Below are 27,832 nucleotides of genomic sequence, written 5' to 3'. Positions count from 1 at the left end.
TTGAGTGCAGATTGCTTCACAGCGTATCTTCTTAATCTTAATTCCCCTTTCATTTGTTTCAAGCAATTCAAGCTCTGAAAAAAACCACCATCCAGAATGTTTGCTTCTTCAGTATATTATTAGTAAATTGACATATTTTTCATGTATTTACAAAGCTCATTAAAATACAAAACTCATTATACAGTTTGTTGAGGCAAATAATGCTTATATAGAATATAATATTCTAAAACAAAATGAAGTATTAAGTCAAAACATGTAACAGAAAGAGCAGCAGTATTTCAGATACAACGTTCAACATTTAAAGCTGTTTCACTGCTGATGAAGCTGCAGACTGCTGATGAACACCGCCTGCAGCTCGTTGATGTCGTCTGTTGTCTCTATGGGGATGCTGAGTCTCCCTGGTGAGCTAGAAAGTCCACCAGCCAAGTCGTACGCAGGTTCGTATCGAGACTGGCCGACGTTGTCGTAGTAGGAATCCCCACAGCCTCCCGCTGCACCCTGAAGACGCTCGTAGACGTCCAGGTAGTGTTGTTGTGGTGACAGACGGCTGTAGTCCTGGGCCTGGTTCGACCTGTGATGGAGGTGCAGGTGGTGTTCGGGCCCGGGGCTGTGGCAGGGGCTGTGGGACGGGCTGTGGGGCATCAGGCAGGTCTGCAAGCAGCTATTTCGCCGCGTGGCCCGGTTCAGGTCCAGTCGGGCGATCAGCGGCTTACCAATGTTGATGCTTTTGGTCCAGTGGACAGATTCGTCATCCATGGCGGTGAAGGTGCCCTGAAGGCACACGGTGAAGACCAGCTCCTCCTGTTGCATGTGGGGTTAGAGGAGAAATAATATTTAGAAACACAATGTGATCCATTTTTCTTTATGGCCCAGAATCAATTTGTTATAGCTAAATTCAACAAAATGCTTTCTAGGATAGACACGTTACAGAATGATAGATATTCTATGTCCGGTCAACACAAATGAAAGAATGAAAAGTAGTTAATTGCTATTTAACCGCAGCTAATCTCGCATTGTACTGACCCATCAGCCTAATATTTCTTCTGCTCATTTATGACTGTATGCTCAAGGACCTCTCGTGGTTGCAATGATACTTCATTTTTTATTGACTGTTCTATACCGTCATTGACTGCTGGCTCCTCGCTCCTCTTAACCAGCCGGTCAGGGCTGGAAGGGATCAACGACTGCTTCAAAAACATTTATTTTAGCAATGGACTATGCTAAAAACAAGCCTCGTCATCTGTTGCAGGCCACGTTTTGTTGTGGCTCAAAAACTCACATCCATAGAAAGGTTTGGTCTCATTTTGAACTCGCAGCTGCAGATTATTTCCATACCCGATACGTTATGATGCACTAAAGTTAGACACGATACGAGATGTCATCTGCTCCACTATCTTGACAATTGAGTGAGATTCAACTCTTCTTTGTTTGGCAGGGGAGTTTACGCCTGAGTTTAGTCACACCCGCGTGGCTCTAGCTATGTTGGTCTTTCTGTCGGACTAAAATATCTCAAGAACTATTTGGTACAGACATTCAGGTGCCCAGAGGATGTATCCAACCGACTGGTGACTTTTCATCTATTGCCACCAACAGGTTCGGATGGATTTGCACAAAATGTGGTACAAACATTCATGTAACGATACTTTGGTTCCTAAACAAATACCTGCAACACAAATGACACTAATGACTGCGAGTCTTTAATCATAAGAAAACATTCTAAAACCCTTATGCACATAAAAAAAAAACCTTTCAGAACTTTATATTTGGAGGGATTGAAAAATACCAATACAGCTGTTGCTTTATAAAGAGGTAAAGCTTTCACACAGTATTATATTCCAAAATGTCGTGTTGAGTTTTTACCCGTAGTTTCTGCAGCGAGCTGACTCTGGTGTAAAGGCAGTGCTGTGGCAGGTTGCTGGAGAGAAGGTAGATCCCCGTCTCTTCTGGAGTCTCTCTGTTCATCTCTTTAGGATCCACATCAAGGTCCTGCAGGAAACAATGCAGGTTGCAGTGTACAACACACACACACACACACACACACACACACACACACACACACACACACACACACACACACACACACACACACACACACACACACACACACACACACACACACACACACACACACACACACACACACACACACACACCATTATTTCAGGTGCATTTACAGCACATGCATGTTTCGGCTGTTGGCTGTCAAAAAGTTAATTATAATCAATTTAACTGCAAGATTCCTGTTAGAAAGACGAGAAATGATCCGCTCTTTCTTTCTTAATGGCTTCAATGACAACATACTGACCTGGGAGAAGTCGGTGACGTGAGCCTGGCAGGACGACATGTCCTCGGGCTTCTTAACGATGGAAGTGTAAATGACCAGCACGTTGGAGAACTCTGCAGCGAAGCCCAACTTCATCTGAGCCCCGCAGTCAAAGTTAAGACACATACTCTCCGGAAGCTCTGAAACAACATACAAAAAACAAGTTCCATACGTTTTTAGCGATTAAAAAAACAAAATGCAGCTGTTTTTTATGCTCCATTCACATGATATTATTATATTCACATATAATGTCATTTTAAATGTTAAAAAAAGAAACAAAATGTTCACTAATGTCTTTTTTGTAATAGTGTCCTAGGGATTTTATATATATATATATATATATATATATATATATATATATATATATATATATATATATATATATATATATATATATATATATATGGATTTATCAGAATAACTATCCACTTTGGGTGTGTGTTTGTTTAATTTGAGTATTTTGTGCTTGCCTTTGCATCCACTTCTTTTAAAAATGGAACATAAAAATATACAATCCCTACTTTGTGCAAACAGTCCACATATTACAATACACCAAAAATGTTGTCTCTGTCTTAAAAGTAAGTAGTTCAGAAACAGTGAGTTTGAAATTACTTCTAAAATTCATTGTTGTGTCAGAAACAGAAAGTCAGCAGAAAAAGGAAAAATAAAAGTGTCTGAATACTAAAATCTTATAGAGCAGCGATGCCCAACCTGGGGTTCAGGAAAGAAGATTAATTAATGTGAGGTGTCACAAAAGAAAAGCTGAAATGTTGGACACTTTTACCAACACACGTCTCTAAAAATCCTTCAAATGAAAAAAATCTGAGAAGGAAAAACAAGTCTTTGGTTGAACTTTTCATAACTAAGGCCATAAGCTGAGATAAGAGGGTCACAAGTTAACATTACTGTATTTAATGGGGTCACAAGCCAAAAAGATTGGGAACTACTGTTATAGGAACACTGGTAGTGTGGTATCTACTTCTGGTAGCTCTGCTGTGATTAGTATCACCTGGTAATGTTATTTTCCTCATTGGCTTCTGTGTTCCATAAGCAAATATTTATTAGCTGCTGGCAGAGGCGATAACATCATATCATCGGGTGTGTCACACTCTTCACTATCCAACAACAGTGTGGTTGTCATGTGTGCAGGTGTGTATACTATGAGTGAGTACTGTGTGTTTAATCAGCATTAACCAGCCAACATTTGACTGAGCTTGCAGTACTGAGCTGCAGTGAGCAAATGGGGGGGGATTCCCAGCGCAGTGATAACAAGTGCTAAACAAACATTTAAGTGTTTGAACTCACCGTGAGTCTTTGCCCACTGGAGGCTGTGAGCTTGAGCGAGATCGGCGCTGTCGCCGGGCAGGATAGGATCGGTCAGCGCTCTCTTCTCTGACAGACTACTGCGGATCTCCAGCGCCTGCTTCCCCTTCGTAGCGTCAAACTGACCCATGTCTGGACACAAAAAAGTATAAATCACAAGTTTAACAACATCTTGTCTCGACCGTAACACCTCACAAAATATCCAAAACTCCATAACATGAAATGAAACTGGGTCCAACCAGGATGGTAGCACTGTGAGCACGTTGTTTAAAACACATTTCATTTACCCACCCTGAGCTAAAGTTAAAGACATATTCCTGTCCGTATCCTAAACGTGGTTCAAGAGTAAGTAGTTTCCTTCATTAACCCTGCATTTAAAAAGGGAACTCCGTTAGCCCACAAGAAAGATGATGCATTTGTCACATTAATAATGCAAAGCAAGCTACACTTAATGAACTTTATTAGCCTTTTATTGAAAAATAAACACATCCTGTGGGAAACACAAACTGTAAAACAATTGACTTCATTACCAAATATAAATAAATGGTCTTCTTTATGGTAATCTCCTCAATCCCAGATTAATTTTAATAAATCAATACTATAGTAAATAATCTTACTTTTGCATGAATGACATGTAAGATTCTTGTTTGTTTGTTATGTAGGTAAGAACATTTTGTAGGTGATGTTATACAAGTAATAGTATTATTTTTATTATTGTTGTTATTATTATTACTAGTTTTTATAATGAATTATTATTTTTTTAGGTGTTTTTTATTGTGTTTTTCGACATGAAGTTTGTTTATATGGAAGAAGCATTTTCTCAACATGTTTTGTTTTATCTCTGAAAATGATGCTTCAAAATAAAAACATTTGAAACAACAATGTCTTATTGTTTGTATCAGTATTTCCTTCAGAGCTACATGTGGACGTCATCATCTGTTGTGCTTCTGTCCCTCTCTCACCCTCAGCGACTCTGTCCAGCACCACGGTGATCTTCTCATCGTCTAGCAGTCGCTTCTTCAAAAACTTGACAAACACCCCGTTGGTGAAGCCGCTGGAGCTCAGCTCGAAGGCCTCTGCATCCTGGCACCTGAACAGCCAAAAAACAAAGAATGCAACATTTTGTATTCATGAAAACTAAAAGTGTATACATTCATTATTCAATGATGAGTGATGTGTCAAACTTACGTAGCGTATCCAAAGACAATGTTGGCCGTAACCCTCAGGACGATGTTTGGAGCGCTGTCATCATAAATATTCCTGGAAAATATATATATTTTTAAAGATGCAAACAAAAGTGATACATCCCCGACAGCTGGAGAGAAAAATAATTCCTTTAGGGTCCTGAGGTGGAATTACACACAAAAACAATTCATGTGTTTAGATTAAAGGTGTGTTCTGGTAGCCTGAAACTTCAGGCGCATACCAACCTGTGATGTCACACCGTCTCTCTCCCCTCACTCCTTTATTCTTACTTATAGACATAAAATGTCCCAAAAATGTCGTTCAAAAGCTTAAACAAAAGGAAAAAAACACTGGACAGAACAAAACGGTCTTCATCTAGGTAACAAAACTAGAGCTCAAATTATTAGATGGATAATCGTTTAGATGACTAAACGGTTAAATATTAACAGTTAAATAATTGGTTAATTTAAATTTAAAATCATTTGTTAATTTTTTAACCAAACTTGATAAAAATGATCCTGTTCCACCTTCTCAAAATATGTGCTGTTTTTCTTTGTCTTTTGTGATAATAAAGCAGCAGTTTGAAGACATCACCAGCGGCTCCTGTCAACAACTATTTGACAATAAATTGACCAAGTGATACTATAAACTTTTAATATATAATACTGTAATAAACTTAAAGGACTGAGCCACTGACTCACCTCTTCCTGCACATGTCGAGCAGGAAAACATTGAGGCCCGTCTCCTTCTCCTGCATCAGTTTAAGGATGCTCTGCACACATAAACAGTTGGCGGACCGGTACGGGTTTGGTGCGTCTACCGGCACCATGAAACTGTTCCCGTAGTTCTCATATCCGTGACCAGCGTAGTACAGCAGACCTAAAGAGGGAAGTGTGTATTTCAATCATCTAAAAACTCATGTCATGTTTTGGAAAGTGAGCATTTCTGGATCTACGGCTGTGTAGAACCATCCAGTGGTAAAATCCCAACATACCATAGACTCCCTTGTGAAGCAGCAACAGGAACTCGTCTACAGCGTTTCTCATCTCCGACTCTGTGAGGTCCAGCAGTGAAACCACCTGGAAGTTTAGCTGCCGCAGGAGGTTTGTGAGGTCGTACACGTCCACCATGGGAGCTTTGAGCTGCGGGTGGTTCTGGTAAGACAGATTGCCCATCAGCAGAGCCACTTTGTCAGTCGCTGCGAGAGGGAGAAAACCACTCTGTAAAACTATGGGAGGGAAAACAACTCGTATGCATCAATGAAACGTCTTTAAGAACCAACAAGAGAACCGGAAATGTAAAATAACTCTCAAGGTGGCATCAATACAACCTGAATTAAGATTGGCACAGAGACACAGAGTGAATGAAAAGCTTTTTACCAGAAGTAACCACCAACATTTTGTTTAGTAACTGTGATTTAATAAAAACATTTATTTATCTTATTACAATTAAATGTATTAATTCATTTTATTACGTAATGCTGTTACATGTAACTAGTTACTCAACGGCACTAAATAGAATCGAGTAAGTATTGCAAAAAAGAAGAAAAAAAAACTTAAAAGATTCAATAAATATATATTTTTACATTTAACACATAACATAAGCAAAAAAAATGTATTAGGATCTTTACAGTTATTAAAGAGTTATGACCAAGATATGCACTGAGCAAGATACTTTATAGCTAAACTATGTGAAGATGACACCATACTTTAGTTGTTGCTTGGTGGCTTATCTGAGATGAACTATTATCAACTGAAACATCAACAGAAAGGCAGAACAGTACGAGGCAGCTGCCCTGCACAACATCTGTTGAGGCTCATGGATGTTGGTTTTTGTTGTAGCTGTCGGGGGAATTGAACCAACTGTACGCTCATTGTCAGTAGATTGTTCTTCCTGCCACACTGATCCATCTCAATGTGGAGTCTTGTCAGAACATGTTTTTTTGTCTTGACTTGACTCTTCATCCCACTTGCTTGCTTGTACTTTATATGCTGCAGCAAGAAGAACATTCCACTTTAAAAAGGAAAAGAAATCTTAAACTTTACACCAATAATTCAGGTAGTGATGAATGATGAAAACCACAACTACACAGAAATACAGGCAGGAAGTAAGTGGGTCTTATTACTTTGAATACCAAACACAATGATATTAATAGCGGTTTGATGTCATACAACAGCCGACTTGTAATCCTCCTCTTCTGCTGACAGTGTTTTAGAGAGACGTGATTAATCTATTCTAAAGCTCCTATTCTCTGTTGTTGTTGCTGTAACGTGTTATTTTGGCCACCTGTGTAGCTGCCGACATCACATGTTACAAGAAAGTTTCACATCTTTTCTTTTGGTGTTAATGTTGAGAGAGGAACTGGCGTCAGATCAGGACAAAGATCCGGATAGTACACAAGTTGACATATAGAACTGTGTATCAGCCATATTATCACTTATCACGACTCATCACTAAAATAAGAACAAACGGGTCCTTTTTTTAATTATTCACTAACATAAAGAAATGTGTTGAAAGAAACTTACCATACAGTTGTTCTGGAATACTATTTAGGAAAAATTCACTGGAACCTAAAATTGCAATGTCACAATTAAAGGAACATATAGAGAGTCAGGAACATATCAGTTTGAATAAGTATGAATGTATCAATACTGATGAGCATGAGTGTACGTAATCACTCTTACCTCCACCAATGGCGTAAATATCATCTAGGAATCAAAAATAGGAGAACATTACCATCACATGAGCTGAGCATGTTTACGTCGGCGTTGTAAAAGTATTTTATTGATTGTGGGAAAAAGTGATTAGTCAAAGGGAAGGTAACGCCTTGCAGCCAATCGTCATGCAATCCAATCAACTGATTATGATATTACATTTTAAGATTAAGGCTGGTGTTATTCTATGGTTTTCTTATTTTCAACAAATCCCATGAATACAACAAAACCAACACCGTGTTACTCCGCCTCTCGATACTGTCGAGCTTCCAACTAGTCCACTGGTTCCTACTGAAGAATGAATCATTAGGTCACTAATATAGGGTTTTACTTTTGGAAAAGCCTCAGTTATTTACTGAAACAGCTGGGCTCTGTCATTTGTAGCAAACAGAAATAATTAGTGCTTTTGTTGGGGACTATTTTCATCTGAGGAATCATTTTATTCTATATTATTATAACAAATGTCACCCACTGCAACAGTGTGGCTCAGTAATGTGTGTTTATAGTTATTGTGTTTTTCAGAGGCACAGAGCAATGTTACAGTATATCTGGCTGTGTGTATATTACTAAAAGATTAGGTTAGGAGGAACAATTGTTGGATTTGGTCTTTTCATGTGTTGACAATAAGAGAAATATAGAATACAGCCGTCGTTTAACTTACAATTGATTGAAAGAAATGACATTAGTCAATCAAAATTCATCCACGTGAAACCTGGAGATCAAACCCTGTGAGCCTTGTGCTGGTTAGTGTTTATGTGACAATAGTCCGGATCATGACCCACATGCAGTTACAGGAGTTATAATTAACATTTGCATGCAGCTATAGCTAAAAGCTAATTGTTACCCTATTGCCATTTAATACACCAGGCAGCAGTGCTTTCAACTCTACCTTCAGAGCACTCCATTGCCCCTGAAATCTGGACAGATATCCTTGGTGCTTTCAGTCAAGAGCAGAGCAAATAGTCACTCACACACACACACACACACACACAATAACAATAGAGCTGGTTTTACTCGACTGTAATTGCAGCATCAAAATATGCACATGGTGTTGCTTACAAATCACGACGTCCACTTCGTTGGACCACATTCTCTCGGTGCTGCTGCTGATCTCACAGCGATACCTGCCGTGGTGATCCTGCATCGAGTGCGGAATCTGAAATGCACAGATGCTTCTTATTAAGCCTCGATCCCTAAAAAAGAAAACGCTTGTGCCTTGTAACGTCTGACAACTATAAATTGACAAAACAGACTCCAAACAAGAACAAGAATTCTGGAAACAGTAATGTGATACATATTCTCTGACAACATGTTCTCACCATGAGTTCCCTCTTTGTGGCTTTGGGGACCGGGACTCCATTTCTGTGCCACTGGTATCGAGGGATCGGCCGCCCCACGGCTCCACACTCCAGCTGCAGGATTTCCCCAACATGTAGCCGCTGGGACAAAGGCTGGATCACCAACTTCAGCCGACCCTCTAAGGAGTGATAACTCTGGCCTGGAGGTGGAAGGAGAGGAGACTTCATTAGTATATCATCTACTACATTCTCAATGGGAAAAGTAAGTTATACAAACAGCACACAGCGCAGGAGCGAGACTTAAACACCTGCAATATCTTACCGCAAGACATGGTGACATTCAGGACGTCCACCTGAGCCCATTGGCTGAATTCAAAAGTATCTCCAGAGTTGACCCTGCAGATGTAAAAGCCAGCGTCCTTCAGATGGACTGGACTCATCACCAGGTCTGGAGAGAAGCTGTTTGGCACCTGAGGTTGTGAGGAAGTTTAAATCACATTTACTAATATGCAAGGTGTAACATTATTACAGTACAGAAGAGAAAGGCGGTCTCATCGCCTTACTCTTGAGTCATTTGAACATGTCCCGTTCACTTTCAGTGGCCCTTTATTATGTATACACACATGTTTTTAATGTCAATTTTAATTTAATTTAATAATTAATTAAATTTAAAGAAATTTCAAAATACAATCCTTCATCTTTTGTTTTATAACCGTTAATGTACATTAATATAATTATTTCATATAAATGGAAAAGAACATTGACACAACAATAATTCATTAAACACTTAAGACTTAAGACACTCATTAAAAATATTTGAAACTCTATCAGTGTCACAACATTCATATATAAAATGCAGCCCATGTGTAGGTTGTAATGTGAGTGTTGAGCGGTTTAGGAGTTAACGGTCTGTTTAGACACCAGCAAGAAGGGAGCTGCAGGTAAATCTCCTCGAGATCGGAGAGACTCTATATACATCTTTTCTTACATTTAGGTTATTCTGGTTCCCTTCTGACGCTTCAGTCGAGACGCCGAATGATTGAAAGGGAATGAAATGTTTGCAGATGCAATGCAAAACCTCCAGAATGCTACTGAGGTCAACATTATGGACCGATGAAGAGCTGATATAGATGGATTTCTCAATCTGGAAGACCTGCCCGGGAAGTGGCTCACTACGTGTGTGGTGTAACAGCATGTCATGTTTCTGATCTTGATAATATATATGAAGTGTTATAGGTGCAACATGGAGTCACGAGTAGGAATTGTTGGCAGGAAAATGGAGCAGCAGTGATGAAGATTTCAAGCCCAGACCTGTTAAATTGCACATGAACTGCAGTTTGTTTTATCTTTAAGAGTATGAAGAATGAAGAGGAGATGATGCAACATGATGGAGCGCAGCGGGTTTATGAAAACATATCACATCAGCAGAGACACAAACACAGAGGTTTTTATCAAAAACACCTTCCTGTGAAGTGTGTAGATGAGGGGGAGGGGTGGGAGCTCACCTCTTCTTTGGTCTTGAACCACTGGTACTGTACTGGAGATTTGCCCACAGCGTGGCAGCTCAGGCGGAGATTGTGTCCGGATATAAGAGCCACCGACTGGGGCTGAATGAGGATCTGCAGGGCTGTATATTTACGAGATTTTCCAGTAATACAACTCTGGATACACATAAAGACAAGTTTCCTCTTTGAAAAACCCAAACTGATGTAACCCTGGATGAGTGACGAGCCTGTTTAGTGTTGTACTGATTGTAAACTTGCTGACATCTACTGTAAGTGTGAGTCATACGTCCCCTTTTAAGCTAAAAATGACAAAAACAGAGAACAAAGACCAACCTACTTTGGATACTTGACAGCATAACAAAAGGCGTATTTACTGTACCTGGTGGTTTCAGACATTGCAGAGCCTCTGAGTTGCCCACAGTTTGCAGGTAGTCAGCCAGGTGACCCGTGGTGCAGCCTCGTTCTCCCATGAGCCTCAGCAGCATGCGGCTCGGGCTTCCCTCCAGCTCCAAGACCTTCAGAGAGCACATCTCCATGTCATCCGAGCTGGGGAACGATGCAGGAGGTTGACAGCACGTCATATTTCAGATATCAGAATCCATTTTAATGACCAAGTATGTGGATACATATAAGGAATGTCACTGAGGTCAGCAGTAGTGCTCAATATATTCATGGAAATGTACAGGAAGATACAGAACTAGACAGCATCTAGGTGATAGGAGAAGTAAATAATGTAAACACTACATGGTGTTGGTATTATGGATTTATTTGTGCTTTAAATGCTATTTTTTAGATCTTGTAATCACTACAGAAGGTACAATTATGATCTAAATGTAAATAACAGGGTTTAAGGTACAGCACGGAAATTCTAAACACATGACTGGAAACTGCTTTCAATCCTGAGTTGATTAATATATTTTTTTAAAACACCAGAAAAATTACTAGTTTACATCTGAATACAAATCTTTTTTGTTTCATAAAATGTAAGATTTGTCAATTATATGTGATAATAAACCTGTAATGCTTACAGTCAAAACATAACAGATTGAACCTTTAATTTCTGTTGCCTGTGTTTCTGAAATACATAAACCTGGAAGCAGGATAGACAGGGCAGTGAAGACTAACTAATACTTTAACAGTTATCTATTACATTGATTGTATCCCTAATGTACATCTTTTTATTCATAGTAGGTGAGCAAACATACTATAAGTATTATCATCACAATGTTCATTAAATCTATTATGTTTTTTCATAATCCTGCTCTGTATTTAGTTATTTAATTTTGAAGGTTGCAAATACAATCCAGCCCCTTGCAATACAGTGCATGACAATATCTTCCTAATTGAATATTAGCACTAATAAAGTACAGTTATTACAGGGCACTTTAATACTAACATGTACAGTATATCCAATACATTTTATAGAAGATGGTCTCGGTGCTAGTATAGATCCATATATAAATAGTGAGAAAATAAGCATTTGACATGTCATAACATAACGTACAGTTGTAATGGAACATATGCCAGCATATCTCTGTAACTTAACTTAACCATGATATTCTTCTTGTGTCTATCCCAGCTGGGTCTTTCACCCCCCCCCCCCCTCTCTACTCCCTGTATGAACACAGATATACAATTGTTCTTCCTCACCCAGACTGCTTGCACTCTGTATGATTGTTGAACCTTCTCTGCGCAGAGAATAAATATAAATAAAGACAAGTTTATTGCTCAAGAATCTTCCTTTCAGTATTATAGACTTCACTGGTAGTTTGTATAAAGACTTCATTCAAACTTTCCACCACAATTTGGCGTCACGAACAGCATCTCGGTGAAAGATCGTCCCAAGGAGGAAGTTCTCCAGAAGGACTCCTTCTGCCTTCACCTCCGACAAAGATTCAGAGACGAAAGGGTTTACTGGTCGTCTGCAATGAGATGCTGAAGGACCTGAATTGAGTCCACAAATTCTTCTAAAGAACCGGTGAGATGCGGAAATTTTGATTATTGACTCCTGTTTTATTTCAATTGATGAAAATGACATAGATGAATTTAAAGAAACTAGAAAGTATATATTTTTGACCCTATTTACCATAACATGTTTTAGTTTAATTTGTGGTTTGTTTTATTAATAATAATAATAATAATAATAATAATAATAATAATAATAATAATAATAATAAATTGTATTTATAGGCGTACTTTTCATTTGAGTAAACAAAGCTCAAAGTTTTGTTTGCTTCTTGATGTGCCTGACTGACTTTCATGACAAATCAATTGTAGAAATGATTTTGATTTTATATATATATATATATATATATATATATATATATATATATATATATATATATATATATATATATAATATATAATTTAAGAGACAGGACAACAGGGGTGGATGTTTAACTGAATAAATGACATACTTATCACATAGATGATGAGTACGGTTAGATATCGGAGTCCTTTGACCTAAGATTAAACTCTAGTTTAATAGATAGTTTTACCTGGAGAGAAAAAAACTATGAACACAGATATACAATTGTTCTTCCTCACCCAGACTGCTTGCACTCTGTATGATTGTTGAACCTTCTCTGCGCAGAGAATAAATATAAATAAAGACAAGTTTATTGCTCAAGAATCTTCCTTTCAGTATTATAGACTTCACTGGTCGTTTGTATAAAGACTTCATTCAAACTTTCCACCACACAGTGCTGGAGTCAGACACTATATAGGACTGTACTAACAACCATACCATTGTGATTTTAAACAGTGTACTACCCTACCTGACTTTAATCCGTCTGTCATTGCCGACTATCGCTCCAAGTTTTCGCCATCCTTTATTGCTGGATTTGTCCAAAACCTCACAGAGCTTCTTCACGACCGGCTCCTTCAACAACTTGATCTTCGTGGACCGGTCCAAAGAGTCCGACATGATGGCGGCGGGTGAGAAAAGTTTCACATTAACGCTGTTTGGACTGGAGACACTGGTATTATACCTGACAACACTATAATGCAAGACGAAAAAAAGTTTACTTCCTGGAAGAAATGGTTAACGTGATACTACAGACACACCTACTGCACCGTCTTGGTTTCCCCCCCACGCAGCAACAGACTGCTACTGCCAAAGAGTGAGTATGCGTCAAGATAAGGCGCCGAAAGTGAGCGATTTCTTTTTTGTAATACGAAAAGAAAGGAAAACGGTGCAATCTTTTTCAGGTTGGCCAAAATGCTCCACAACAGAACCTAAAAGCTGCCACCTTGAGAATTCAGAGTTTAAGATACATTTCACCAATAAAATGTTTACTTTCTTTCAGTAATTAAACACTGTTCAGATGAGTGACCTGACTTGTTCTGAAATAACTGTGGCACATAATGTATGCTAATGTTTTGTAGTATTTCCCTGTTCAAGCATATGCCACTTTGCATTGGCATGTTACTCATAGCCATCTGGCAGGTAGGCCCACCAGTTTTCACTTACTTTAAGTTAATTTTTTGTAGGCAACTGTAGGGTTATACCTGTTGGTAGCTAATCTAGCAGAGCTAGCCGCTGCTATCTATAACGCTAGCTAGATGCCAAGGCCTTTATTTATTTACCTTCATGTCTATCAAGCTTTTATTTCTTAAAGATGGTGATTGAATATTTCCAGTGAAATAGAAGTGAAAAAAGGCAGAGTCTGCACTCTTTGGCTGTACTGTACTGTACTCAGGTAAGTGTGAAGTAAATAAACTCCTGATTGTATTGTGTCACATTTAATGATTATCACATGTACTCGTCCACCTCAATCAAAATGTATTATTGCACAACATGTATTTCTGCACAAATGTATAATGAGCACTATATTAGTTATGAATGTGAAGCACTGTAGGTTCTCTTCAAAGAGTTTCAGGTCTACCTCCATCTCGTCACAACAAGACGGCCCACCAAGGGGCATAACAACATGGACCAATGAGGGACGACGACACCCTTCTGTCGAGAATATAGCAAAATGTTTATGATGTTTTTGTACCACTTTCACTTTTACCAACAGACAGCTAACTGGCTCTTTATTGATTCGGACTGTGGACTTGGTGTGTGAAAGTGTCCTCGGCTGAGGGTATTTTTGAAATGCTTCACTTTAAATAAATAAGTATCTTGATCAACTAGAAGTTTACTGGATTCAATTGAAAGACAATCACAGCGCGCTTTGGGCTTCAAAACCCATCATAAGCAAGTCTTGAAGACCCCTCCTCTTCTTCATGACACATTTCTTACATCATATCCTACCTGGAACCACCAGTTTTATATTGTGTGAACACAAGCCACACACACACACACACACACACACACACACAAACAAACATAGTGAATACAAAACTATTTTTATGTACACTATTTGTTGACACAAGTTTAAAAAACAAACAAACAAACAAACTCAAAAACAAACTATATGCAGAAGTTCAGCTGTCTCTTATTTATGATTGTTTTGGAGTCCCGCGCCGCCTCAAATAGCATCCTGTATACTTTAAATCTAACATCTAGTTAAATGTTTGGGTTGATATTAGCCAGCATGTCCTTCATTACTTCAGCAAACCAAGAGTCTGCATTGTTCTGTTGCATCAATTTCTCGGTCTTGGTCCTTAGTGAAGAAGATGGCGAGTCAAGTGAAGGTAAAGAGCTGCCGGAGGATGTCATCTCTGCTGAGCATGGAGAGAAGGTGCCCGGTGTCGATGAAGATATGAGTGGATCTACTTTAGTGTCTTCTGCGGTGCAGAACCATAGTGGTGTCTTCTCGAATTAACTGTTGAGTCGGGCCCTGTCATCCTTTAGTAAAGAAAATCCATCATTTGACAAGGCAAACAAAACACACTGCCAGTTATTTAGTCTGGTACGTAGCACATGCTGCCAAACAAAGAAAAAACAAAACAACATGGAAATTATAACTGATATAAAACAGTGAAATCAGTAGATATGATACTGTATGCACTTTGTAAGAAACGTTTGTATGTAGTATGGAACTGGGCAGTGGTGGAAGAAGTTCCCAATATTTTACTTAAGTAAAAGTAGTTATACCACTGTGTGAAATTACTCTGTTACAAGTAAAAGTCCTGCATTCAAAATCTTACTTAAGTAAAAGTACAAAAGTAAAAGTACTCATTATGCAGAATGACCTATTTATATATTATATAGACCACCACCACCATATACTACTTTATAAACTACTGGGTAGCTTAACCTATAATATTACATACTATTTTATGAGTTGATATATTATTATTATTATTATTATTATATTTTGTATTGATAATCTAAATCTGTAAAGTAACTAGGAGCTAAAGTTATCCATTAAATGTAGTAAAAAGTACAATATTTGCCTCTGACATGTAGTGGAAAGTAGCAATAAATCATTAAGTACCTCACAATTGTACTTCAGTATAGCAGGCCTACTTGAGTAAATATACTTTGCATCAAAAACATGACATCTTTTTTGTTACATTTTCCCGTCTTTTTTGTTTACGACATGGAAACTGTTGTCACAAAGTTATTTTGAAACAAGCAGAAGAATTGTCTTTGGATAGGTTTCTCTGATTCACACGCCAAAGCAGCAGGTAATGCACCTGATACACTGCTTGCCAACTGCAATTAAAACCTAAAAAGGAAGAAGAAGACAGTGAAGGAGATTGTAAAAGTTATTTTCTGTCAAACACATTTGCAAGAAGAGAGGAAGGAAAGGAAAGTATGGAAGCCTTTTTCTGCCAATACTGAAGAATGAAGAAATTGTAGTCATTATACTTTTTCCAAATAATGACTTTGTATCTCTAAATAATGACTTAGTAGCCTAACTAAAAGTAATGACTTGGTATTTTAAAACAATGAATTAGTATCTTAAAATTAGAAACTTTCTTTAAAAAAAAAGACTAAGTATGTCACAATAATGAGTTAGTATCCATTTCTCATTATATTGAGATATGAAGTCAATATTTTTAGATACTGACTCATTATTTTGAGAGAGCTTCTTATTATTTTGAGATAACATTACTAAGTTATTATTTCGAGAAAGTTTGTCATTATAATGAATTACAGAAACGTTTTTTATTCTCTAGCCTTCTTCTTCTCTTTTCTCTCGTGTTCTTCCACACCCTCCAACAGACTGCTTCCTCATTTCTCCGCGTGGTGGCGATATGCCTGCATGAATTTAAGGCCATTTCAAATCAAATCAAATCAAATTTATTTGTATAGCCCAATATCACAAATTATACATTTGTCTCAGTGTGCTTTACAGACTGTACAGGTTACAACATCCTCTGTCCTTAGACCCTCGCATCGCACAAGGAAAAACTTCCTAAAAGAAACCCCAAAATTAAAGGGGAAAAAATGGAAGAAACCTCAGGGAGAGCAACTGAGGAGGGATCCCTCTCCCAGGACGGACAGACGTGCAATAGATGTCGTGTGTACAGGATAAACAACATAGTACAAATACAACATTTGACAGAAATTATGTTGTGTTGGAAAAAAAAAAAAGAAATAGAAAGTTTGGATGAATCCAGGAAAATGTCAATAAGGCTTCCCGGTGTCCAGCAGGACCAGGTCAGCAGGCGCTGTCACGATTCATGATCCTGACGTAAACTTTATCAGTGGCAACCTGCCACATGAGAGACAGACACTCCGGGGATGATACCCCGGATGGTGAGTTAGTAACATATATTTACATAAATGCATACAGATAGAGAGGGAGAAGAAGAGAGGGAGAAGAAGAGAGAGGGAGAGAAGGAAGAGAGCAGGGAGGTGTCCCCCGGCAGTCTAAGCCTATAGCAGCATAACTAGGGGCTGATCCAGGGCAAACCTGAGCCAGCCCTAACTATAAGCTTTATCAAAAAGGAAAGTCTTTAGCCTACTCTTAAATGTGGAGAGTGTGTCTGCCTCCCGAACACAAACTGGAAGCTGGTTCCACTGGAGAGGAGCTTGATAGCTGAAGGCTCTGGCTCCCATTGTACTCTTAGAGACTCTAGGAACCACAAGTAACCCTGCAGTCTGGGAGCGTAATGCTCTAGTTGGTTTATAAGGTACTATGAGATCTTTAAGATATGCTGGAGCCTGACCATTAATTGATTTGTAAGTCAGGAGAAGGATTTTGAATTCTATTCTGTATTTTACCGGGATCCAGTGCAGAGCAGCTAATACAGGAGTAATATGATCCCATTTCCTTGTTCTAGTCAATACACGTGCCGCTGCATTTTGGATCAACTGAAGAGTCTTAACCGACTTTTTTGGACAACCTGATAACAATGAGTTGCAGTAATCCAGCCTTGAAGTAACAAATGCATGGACTAGTTTTTCTGCATCATTTTGAGACAGGATGTGTCTTATTTTTGCAATGTTACGTAGATGAAAGAAGGCAGTCCTTGAGATTTGTTTTATGTGGGAGTTAAACGACAGATCTTGATCAAAGATGACGCCAAGATTCCTTACAGTGGTGCTGGAGGCCAAGTTAATGCCATCCAGAGCTTCTATGTCATTAGAAAATGCGTTTCGGAGGCGTTTAGGGCCAAGTATAATAACTTCAGTTTTGTCTGTGTTTAACATCAAAAAGTTGCTAGACATCCAAGTTTTTATGTCCTTAAGGCATGCTTGAAGTTTAGCCAATTGATTGGTTTCATCTGGTTTAATTGATAGATATAATTGGGTATCATCCGCATAACAATGAAAGTTTATAGAGTGGTTCCTTATAATATTGCCCAAAGGAAGCATATATAAGGTGAATAGAATCGGTCCAAGTACAGAACCCTGCGGAACTCCGAGACTGACTTTGGCTGTCATGGAGGATTTATCGTTAACAAGTACAAATTGAGATCGCTCAGATAAATAGGACTTGAACCAGCTTAGTGCGGTTCCTCTTATGCCAACACAATGTTCCAGTCTCTGTAGTAGAATGTCATGATCAACAGTGTCGAAAGCAGCACTGAGGTCTAACAAGACAAGAACAGAGACGAGTCCTTTGTCTGAAGCCAATAGAAGGTCATTGGTAACTTTCACCAGTGCCGTCTCTGTGCTATGATGAACTCTAAATCCAGATTGAAAAACCTCAAATAAACTATTATTATGTAAAAAGTCACACAACTGTTTTGCGACTGCTTTCTCAAGGATTTTAGCGAGAAAGGGAAGATTAGATATCGGCCTATAGTTGGCTAAAATCTCTGGATCAAGACCAGGCTTTTTAAGAAGTGGTTTTATTACAGCTACTTTAAAGGATTTTGGTACGTAGCCAGATAATAAAGACAGGTTGATCATATTTAATAACGAAGTGTTAATTAAGGGTAAAACTTCTTTAAACAGTTTAGTTGGAATCGGGTCTAAAAGACAGGTTGATGGCTTAGACGATGAGATTGTTGAAGTTAGTTGGTTAAGGTTGATTGGAGTAAAACAGTCTAGATATATTTCAGGAGTTACAGATGTTTTTAAAATTCCAACAGTTGAAGTTAAGTCATTACCAATTGAGGTCAGGAGGAGATTAATTTTGTCTCTAATAATTATAATTTTATCGTTAAAGAAACTCATAAAGTCGTCACTACTGAGAGATATAGGAACAGAAGGCTCTGTAGAGCTGTGGCTCTCTGTCAGCCTGGCTACAGTGCTGAAAAGAAACCTGGGGTTGTTCTTATTTTCTTCTATTAAGGAAGAGTAATAAGCTGCTCTGGCATTACGGAGAGCCTTCTTATACGTTTTAAGATGATCTAACCAGACTAAACGAGATTCTTCCAATTTAGTGGAACGCCATTTACTTTCAAGATTTCTCGACTTTTGTTTTAGTTTGCGGATTTGTAAATTAAGCCATGGAGCTTTCTTTTTCTGTTTTATGATCTTCTTCTTAAGAGGAGCGACAGAGTCGAGTGTTATTCGCAGTGAGGCTGCAGCGCTATCAACAAGATGATTAATTTGGGAGGGACTAAAGTTAGCATTGGAGTCCTCTGTTATATTGATATTGAGTCCTGGTATTGAATCAAGTGCTGATGGAATCACTTCCTTAAATTTAGTCACAGCACTTTCAGATAAACATCGAGCGTAGGATATTTTGCCTACTGGCTTGTAGTCCAGTAACAGGACTTCAAAAGTTATTAAAAAATGGTCTGATAAAAGAGGATTATGTGGACACACTGATAAACTTTCAATTTCAACACCATATCCCAGAACAAGGTCCAGAGTGTGGTTTAAACAGTGAGTTGGTTCATGTACATTCTGACTGAACCCAATTGAATCTAATATTGAGATAAATGCATTATTAAGGCTGTCACTATCAACATCCACATGAATATTAAAGTCACCTACAATAATTACTTTATCTGTTTTAAGGACTAAATTTGATAAAAATTCTGAGAATTCAGATAGAAATTCAGAGTACGGACCAGGAGGGCGGTACACAGTAACAAATAAAATTGGCTTTATTGTTTTCCATGTTGGGTTTGAGAGCGTAAGAACAAGGCTTTCAAAAGAGTTATATTTTAGTTTAGGCTTAGGATTGATCAAGAGGTTTGAGTCAAATATGGCCCCAACTCCACCTCCTCGGCCAGTACCTCGAGGAATGTGAGTATTAATATGACCAGGTGGAGTGGATTCATTTAGACTGACATATTCTTCATGTCTCAGCCAGGTTTCAGTGAGACAAAATAAATCAATCTTATTATCTGATATTAAATCATTTACCAATCCAGCTTTCGTTGATAAAGATCTGATGTTTAAGAGCCCACATTTAATTTTTTGATTTAGTTGCACTTTTGCAGTGGTGGTGTTTATTTTAATTAGGTTTTCATGTATAACTCCTCTTCTGTTAACCATAGACTTGATTAGTTTGAAATGACCACAGGGACATTTGAATGTCCCTGTGGTCTCTCAGTGGTTTTACAGGTGTGTGTAGCCGTACCTGTTCTCTTTAGACACCCATGGTCTATCCCATGGTCAACTCTCGAACTCCTCCATCTTCAATGAAATGCCCAGCAGCGCGAGCTATGAGCGCGGGGTGAGCATTGGGTCTCGAACATTTCCGCGACTAGAGGCCATCGCAACATCGCGCTGGGGACAGAAAGACGAACGTTTGTTGTTGTTGTCTGTTTGTTTGTTTCACTTGAGTGTTGTATATTAAAAAATATCGAAGAAAAAATAAATGTATTTATTTGAATACACGTTCAAACTGGCATTTGTAAAAAATGTAATAAAAAAAGAAGAAACGAAAACTTAAATTAAGAAGTAAAGTTACCAAAATAAATAATTTAAATAATACAATTAAAATAAAAGTAATATATTTTGATATTGTGCGCAAAAGTTATTACAATATGTGCAAACTAGATGATAACACAATATTAAAAAGAATATCACCTTTTGGGACTTTAGGGGCATCGTAATCAAGTGTCTTATATAGTGAGAGAGGAGATTATTTCAAATATAGTGAGTTAGTGAGTTCTAGTGAGTTAAGTAGTTTTAATTCATTTTCACTGTTGATATGTCTCAGTGACACTAAAGAATATATATGTTTTTGTTTTTATAACGTATTTGTTTTCCCACAAAAACAATAGGAAAACATGTTATGAAAACAAAACATAACATCAATGTATTATTCAAAAAACACCCAGATTTAAAATAATCTGCATTTGTGTAAATACAATTGTTTATAAGGTATAAGCATTCAATTAATCAGGCAGGAGTGAGACATCTTGCTCCGCCTGAGCTATCTGGCTGTACTCAGATCAGATGGGCAAGTCGTGACGACATCAAACCCCTCCCCCCTCCTACTCCATGACTCGGAGGACACCTCTCTTGCTCATATCATTTCATACCTGAGCTGAAGGACACACCGGTTGTCAGGTGTGAAAAGATCATCTAAGGTAATGACTGCGGACTGCTCTCCTCTGTTGTGTCAACATCAGTTTAATGTAGATAAGGTCGGATAGGTGAGTGTACAGCTGTAATAATATTAATAGTGTCACAAACTTTTGTTTTTTTAATGTCCTTACAGCTGTTGGGATAAATGCGTTTCAAAGTGTTTGATAATTTGTAGTGGTTTTAGTTTTAGTTTGTAGTTTGTAGTTTGTAGTTTGTATTGTTTGGATCTGAATAATGATGACCTCCCTGGAATAAGGACACACATAAAAATGGTCTAAAGTCCATTTAGATTCATAGAGCAACACTAGTGAGTGATTTGAGACAATAGGTGATCTGACTTTATAACACTTTTTTGGGTAATGTTGCGATCCCTTCTCTGATGAAAAGGTGTTGGTCAAATTATATTTGAACTCATGTTAATTCTCACATATTTTTTACATAACAGTATATCATGTTTCTTCAGCATGTGATGACGGCCCGTATGTGTCGGCTACAACATGTACATACAATTAGTGGTTGTGCTCGTTGTTTTCCCCTACATCTCCTTGTCTTAGGTAAAAACAAGACACGCAGCCAAGCCACGGGTTTATATTGCCTCATTAAATGCAAGCTTGTAATGTCACTTCCTTTTTCCAGGCCAAGTAGTGTGACAGTTTGTCCCAGGATGAGGAGAGATCTTGGGGTGGCACTGCTCGTGTTGCTGTCTGCAGCTGTGAAGTCCAACAGTAAGTTGAAAGGCTTAAATGACATTATCTTTGCGTTATTGTTTAAAGGGTTGGTTCACTAAAAGTACAAAAGCATCCCATTTACCTCTAGTGGTATAAAGATCTACTATAGGAGTTATTACTAAATATATACTAATAAATATGTGTTGCCAGGCATGTCTCCACCAGGGAAACCGGTCCTCCTCGGCTGCAGGTCCCCCGACAAGGAGACGTTTACCTGCTGGTGGGAGCCAGGCTCCGACGGTGGGCTGCCCACCACACACCACCTGTATTACGAGAGAGAAAGGTCAGTCCAGTAAATTTTGTTTTAAATTAAAGAGAGAGAGAGCGAGAGAGAGAGAGAGAGAGAGAGAGAGAGAGAGAGAGAGAGAGAGAGAGAGAGAGAGAGAGACAGAGAGAGAGAGAGAGAGAGAGAGAGAGAGAGAGAGAGAGAGAGACATGCTGCAGTGGTCAGTGAGGAAACTATGTGGACATCACACACCTGACTCTTTTCTGATTATCAGTCATTATTGTTCATTGAATGTCAACATGTGTTTACTGCCCACAGCACAGTATTACAATGCTGACTTTGTCCTGTAAGCAAAATGCCCCGAGCAGTGTTCACTGGTCAGTAAAGGTCTTGTTTTGTCTACTCGCAGATTGGAGGGAACGTATGAGTGTGCGGACTATCAGTCGGCGGGGAGGAACTCCTGCTTCTTCAACAAGAACCACACTTCCATCTGGGTCGACTACTACCTGACAGTGATGGCCTCCAATGCCCTGGGGAATGCCACTTCAGACCCTTTTAAGATGGATGTCATGGAAATCGGTACGTTTTGTTTCTCCCATGAAAATGTAGTTGAGATCAGTTAAACCTCATGAGAGACATACTGAGTTATGATTCCTCTTTACTGCCAGAGATTTGGGCCCCCATTTGCACAAAACATTTTTTAATAAAAGTAAAAATAAAGATATAAACAACACAATTCTATCTGTACTTAACGGAAGACAATGAAGGCAAGTAAGAAAACCAAAATGCAGAATAACAAAGATGGTAACTTATGGAGAATGTTATTACAGTAAACTTTTGTATATTGAAAATATCCTATAAACTGCCTATAAATTAGTATTAATAATCAAGAATAGCTTTATCTGCTAAACTCAACAGTGTTTTTTTGTCCCACTAAGAGTGATACACTTGATACACTCGATCTGTGTATTCATTGCAGTAGAAGAAAGCGCACAGCAGAAAAATGATCTGTATTGTATCAGCTAATGATTGGCACAGTTTTATCAGCTGTGCAGCCTTCTGGAGCTCATTGAGGAATGGAAAAGTACACAGTGACAAAATAAATCCTGAACAGAATGAGGAGGAACTGGTTTGTGCCCGGTGTAAAACTTGTGTTTCGGATCAAATTTCACAGCTTTTGTTTGGTTATGCAGGCAGTTGTGCTTACAGGTGGAGCAGCGTCCTGTCCCATGAAGGAAAATGGTCACTCCACTTAATTATATATTGTCCCAGGGATCTAAACTTACTTAACTATTTTTGATTTCCTCTTATAAATAAAATACACTTTAAAAGACAATTTGGGGTCTGACAAGTTAATGAGCCAGACTGAAATACCTCAATCTGCCCCCCAGATATTAATAATTAAGACTTTGGTGACCCCTGACCTTTCCGGCAAAAAATTAGTAAGATGAAAATAACTATAACAAAAAACATTGTCAAAATAATGAATTTGCATCTCAAAATAATGAAAAACATTCAATATTTATCAAGGTCAATATTTTGACTACCAGGCCTCTAAGTCCCTATTTCAGGAAGGTTACTCATTATAATGACTTACAGGATCTTTTTTTGCTCATCACATTGGCGGAAATGGGTTTCCATAATGTTGGCTTTGTCATTGTGAGCCTATTTGCATGCTGGCTTTAGTATTTAGTGCAATGCAATGCCAATGTGGCTCTGGACTCTTTTGTTTTGTTCTGTCTCGACACAGTGAAGCCTGATGCTCCTGAAAACGTAACGGTGCTGGTGGAGGAGAGAGAGAACAGTCCGTGTCTCCATGTCAGATGGGATCCTCCATCTAACACAGACACCAAGTCCGGCTGGGTCACCATTAAATATGAACTAAGAGTCAAAAAAGAAAACAGCAGCAAGTGGAAGGTGAGCTTGAAATGTTAATATATATAAAATATAAATTAAAATAAGATAATTTGCACATAAACAGTATCTTCCACAGTGTGATCAAGTAGTATTACAGCTTTGTTTTTACCCTTTTCAGTTCCCAAAACAAAATTTGTTCTCATTGGCTCATTGGCTTCACATTGTATTTGTTGTGCAGGACAGAACAGTGAGTGTCTATGAAAGGTACTGTCTGGGATCTGCATTTAATCAAATAAAATCAAAATGCTAAATATAGGATTCTTTTACTAAAGGGACCAACATTAGACAATAGATAAATCCATGTTATACATGTTTTCAGATTCTGTTATAGGCTTGTCTTAGAGCTGAAACAATGAATTAGTTAATTGATTAGGAAACAGATATTCTGCGACAATTACTTTCAGCAAACAATGCCATCAATTCAAAGATTCATACTCAAATGTGAATATGTATCAGTCCTCTATGATAGTAAAGTGAATATCTTTCAATTTTGGAGTGTTGCTTAGTCAAAACAAAGCATTTTAGCTGCCACCTTGGGCTCTAGGGTAGTCGTAATGGTCATTTTCGACATAAGAATTGTCAGAGTATTTGTCAGATAAATTCATAATGAAATTAATTGTTAGTTGCAGCCCTAGTTTACTTACATCAGCTATGTACAACATAGGCCCCATATTTTCAGTCAAACGAGATGACGTGACTGACTTTGTGCCAGCCATCATTTGCAAAGTGTGAAACAGTTCAAGTCTACAGGAACATCCAGACTACTGTACATTGCCTGTAAAAAGTACACTTGTATGTTCCTTTGTATACAAACACAAGACAAATACTCAAAAAAACTCAAAGGAAGGGGGGAAAGTCTCTTTTACTTTATTTTCCTCTAGAAAAAAACAATACACACAAAATTAAAACAAGGGACTGGCTTGTAAAAAGAAACCTGTAAATTATAAATATAATTAAGTCAAATATTAGAATACAAATACTTTAAATAATATATAAATTCCTAGAATGGTGATAGCGAGAAGATGGCTCTCATAGCAAAAGCCACTCAGGATCTTCGAACAGCCCAGCTAGACGATCTGAGGCTGCCAGTCGGGTCCATAGTGGGTTAAAAGTTCAGAAGGTTGAAGCCTCATTTCTCTGTGAAGGTAATCAGGAAGATTTTAAAACAGATTGTAAAATGTAACTGGTAGCAAGTGAGGCTGGGATAGGGGTGGAGAGAAATCTCGCTTTGGTTTGAATTGCAAACATCCAACAAGGAAGAAATTAAACTACCTATAACTTCTCTCGAGGTTTAGGGAAACTTTCAAATGGTTGTGTAGTCAATCCAGCAGAGGGCAATAACAGAGCTGCCTTGAGGACTGTCAACAGGAGTTTCAACTTTGACCCAACTCCATAACACAGATTAACAGTATACTGTATGGGCCGTACCAACATTTTCTTGGAATAACATTTTCTTGGAATACTGTTTTTTGTTGTTGTTGTTGCATTTAGCATATAATAAATGAGCAAACTATAAATCAGGTAAAATAAATGCGTTTGTAGTAGTAATCAGCAGTACTTTTCCAAAAAGAATGCACATGAAAATAAATAAATAAATAACACTAAAGGTATTAAATTAAAAGGAAAACAAAAAGAAAACTAAATATTGACCGAAAAGGTGAAGGCTTAAGCTTATTACAGCTACCCTCTTACCATACTTAACATGAGTTCAAAACGTTTCATACAAAATAGTAATCATATCTCAGTTTTATATGTACCACCTTATTATATGAATTATTTATTTTTTAAATGTGTTAAGTGAACTACACATGACATGCAGCATGACAATTGGATTAGTGTTGGTTTTGTATGTTTCCCCATCCCTCCACATGGCAGGTAATGTATGGAACTACAGTATATATAGTGAGTTCTGATTCAAGGTATCTTTAGTGTTATATAATATTGCAATGCTTTTAGACATTTTTGTTTGCAACTACTGTTTTACCCAAATGTTACCTAAATCTGGGTACCAGGTCAACATGATTTTAGTTTTTTGTTTACTCTAGAAGTACACGTCAGGTACACAAAGTCATTTCAGCCTGTACAGTGTCCATCCTGGGGGGGTGTACACGGCGCAGGTGCGCTGCAGACTAGATCACAGCTTCTGGAGCGAGTGGAGCAATACTACCTGTGTGAAAATCTCTGACTGTAAGTCTCAGAAGTTCTTTCCAGAAAACCTTTGTCAAGATAGCAAGTGTTACAAGTACTAATAATGACTGAACATCTTTGTTTCCTGTTTTATTTAGATCTTCAGAATGAGAGACCATTTTGGATATTGGTTTCTAGCCTCTCTGCCATACTGTGTATAACAGCAGTGTGTTCCTTAATCGTGAAGAGGAAATAGTATGTATCTCCTGCAAAAATGTATGATGTATCATTCTTTATAGAAAGTCAAGATGAGAACATTTTGACTCACTTTGTTCCCCAGTGTGAAGCTGTGTGTTCTGCCACCTGTTCCTGGTCCAAAGATAAGAGGAGTCGATGCTCAACTTCTTAAGGTAACACTGAATCGGAATTGTATTTCCAACTTATCCAAAAAAGTGCTTTGGACTTGATATTAGTGAGGTCATAATGTATTGAAATTAACTCTAAATAACTTACAGAGTGGGGGACCCGAAGACGTCGACAACGCCCTCATCATCAACCAGAGCTTTCCTCCTGTGGTGGTCTGGAAGGACCAGATGGAGGAGTATCTAATTGTGACTGAAAATGAAGATGGGCTTCTCTCCAATTCTCAAAAAAGGAGCAAAAGCTTGATTATTTCCGCTTGCTTCCACTTAGCCTCTGAAATCCATTGTAAGGAGTCCACCTTCAGCCACAGTGCCTGGGAAAAGGCTGAGGAAAGAAAGAATGAAATAGAAAGCACCAACAAACCATTCACAAACAGCGGTTATGTGGATATTCAACGACATGTTGAAAACATACAAGGGGTGCATGTGAAACAGGTGGACTACCTCAGAGTTAAAGAGGTGAACGGTGACAATGTTCTCATCCTCGAGACAGAAAACGTCCCATTTAAGACCTTTGGCTACATGGGCGTTCAGAGACAAGAGAGAATACCAGAGGACTACAGCAGGGTGAAAGAGGTGCACAGTGACAATATGGTCGTCCTGCAGAAACAAAATGTGTCAGTTGACTCATCCTGTAGAGAGAAGAGAAACCACTACACAGACTGTGCCCTTCACAATCCAAGAAAGGTTCCTGTGTGCACAGAAATCATCGATAGCGAATATGTAGATACCATCCCTGCCCCACCTTTAATGTAAGGTTTTGTTTTATATGCAATGTCCAAATACAAATGACACATGTCCAGAATGATTTACCGTTGGGAGTTAAAGAAAAAGGCTGCAGATATTCTGTATTTGTGTCATTATCTGCTGGATTGCCATGAATTTAGGCACAGACATTCATGGTCACCAGAGGATGAATGACTTTTGTGATCCCCTGACCTTCTCCTCTAGCACTGACATGAGGTTGACATTAGAGGTTCAGACCAGGTTAACAACCATGGGAAGGATTGCTGTGAAATATGTTACAAATATTCAAGGTCTCTTGGCGATAAATTCTAATGACGTTGATGATCCTCTGACTTTCCCTCTCACGCTCCCAGTCGGTCAAAGTTTCTACTTACTCAGTGAAATAGCTTGGCATCAAAATTGTACTAATTGTTCCCATCTTTATTGATTTACTGATTGTTCCTCTAGGGCAGGGGTCGGGAACATATGTCTCTC

General features: G+C 38.3%; 2 protein-coding genes across 4 annotated transcripts; one reads left to right on the top strand and one right to left on the bottom strand.

Annotated features, from left to right (window-relative positions):
* Positions 1 to 99: 99 nt before the first annotated feature.
* Positions 100 to 13,433, bottom strand: malt1 (MALT paracaspase 1). 3 transcript variants are annotated; one of them, XM_029439070.1, is made up of 18 exons: positions 13,415 to 13,433; positions 13,126 to 13,244; positions 10,728 to 10,894; positions 10,349 to 10,470; positions 9,166 to 9,313; positions 8,865 to 9,043; positions 8,605 to 8,701; positions 8,435 to 8,482; positions 7,516 to 7,539; positions 7,357 to 7,401; positions 5,826 to 6,029; positions 5,533 to 5,710; positions 4,835 to 4,906; positions 4,609 to 4,736; positions 3,629 to 3,778; positions 2,306 to 2,463; positions 1,861 to 1,986; positions 100 to 801 (listed from the first exon to the last, which is right to left on the bottom strand). In XM_029439070.1, exons 3-18 carry the CDS (start codon positions 10,882 to 10,884, stop codon positions 310 to 312), a joined length of 2,328 nt encoding a protein of 775 aa, XP_029294930.1. In that variant the 5' UTR covers positions 10,885 to 10,894; positions 13,126 to 13,244; positions 13,415 to 13,433; the 3' UTR covers positions 100 to 309. The 3 variants fall into 3 exon arrangements, with proteins under 3 accessions (XP_029294930.1, XP_029294928.1, XP_029294929.1); XM_029439068.1 differs by lacking the exon at positions 13,415 to 13,433 and having other exon boundaries at positions 13,126 to 13,306; XM_029439069.1 differs by lacking the exons at positions 8,435 to 8,482; positions 13,415 to 13,433 and having other exon boundaries at positions 13,126 to 13,306.
* An 8,422-nt stretch (positions 13,434 to 21,855) lies between these two features.
* On the top strand, positions 21,856 to 27,367 carry prlrb (prolactin receptor b). The gene is made up of 8 exons (XM_029439095.1): positions 21,856 to 21,916; positions 22,070 to 22,202; positions 22,555 to 22,724; positions 23,896 to 24,062; positions 26,108 to 26,249; positions 26,348 to 26,444; positions 26,530 to 26,599; positions 26,705 to 27,367. The coding sequence occupies exons 1-8, from the start codon at positions 21,856 to 21,858 to the stop codon at positions 27,365 to 27,367; spliced, it is 1,503 nt and encodes a 500-aa protein (XP_029294955.1).
* The last annotated feature ends 465 nt before the right edge of the window (positions 27,368 to 27,832 follow it).

Source organism: Cottoperca gobio, chromosome 9, assembly GCF_900634415.1.
Source record: "Cottoperca gobio chromosome 9, fCotGob3.1, whole genome shotgun sequence".
NCBI lineage: Eukaryota > Metazoa > Chordata > Actinopteri > Perciformes > Bovichtidae > Cottoperca > Cottoperca gobio.
This window is presented reverse-complemented; position numbering and strand designations above follow the sequence as displayed.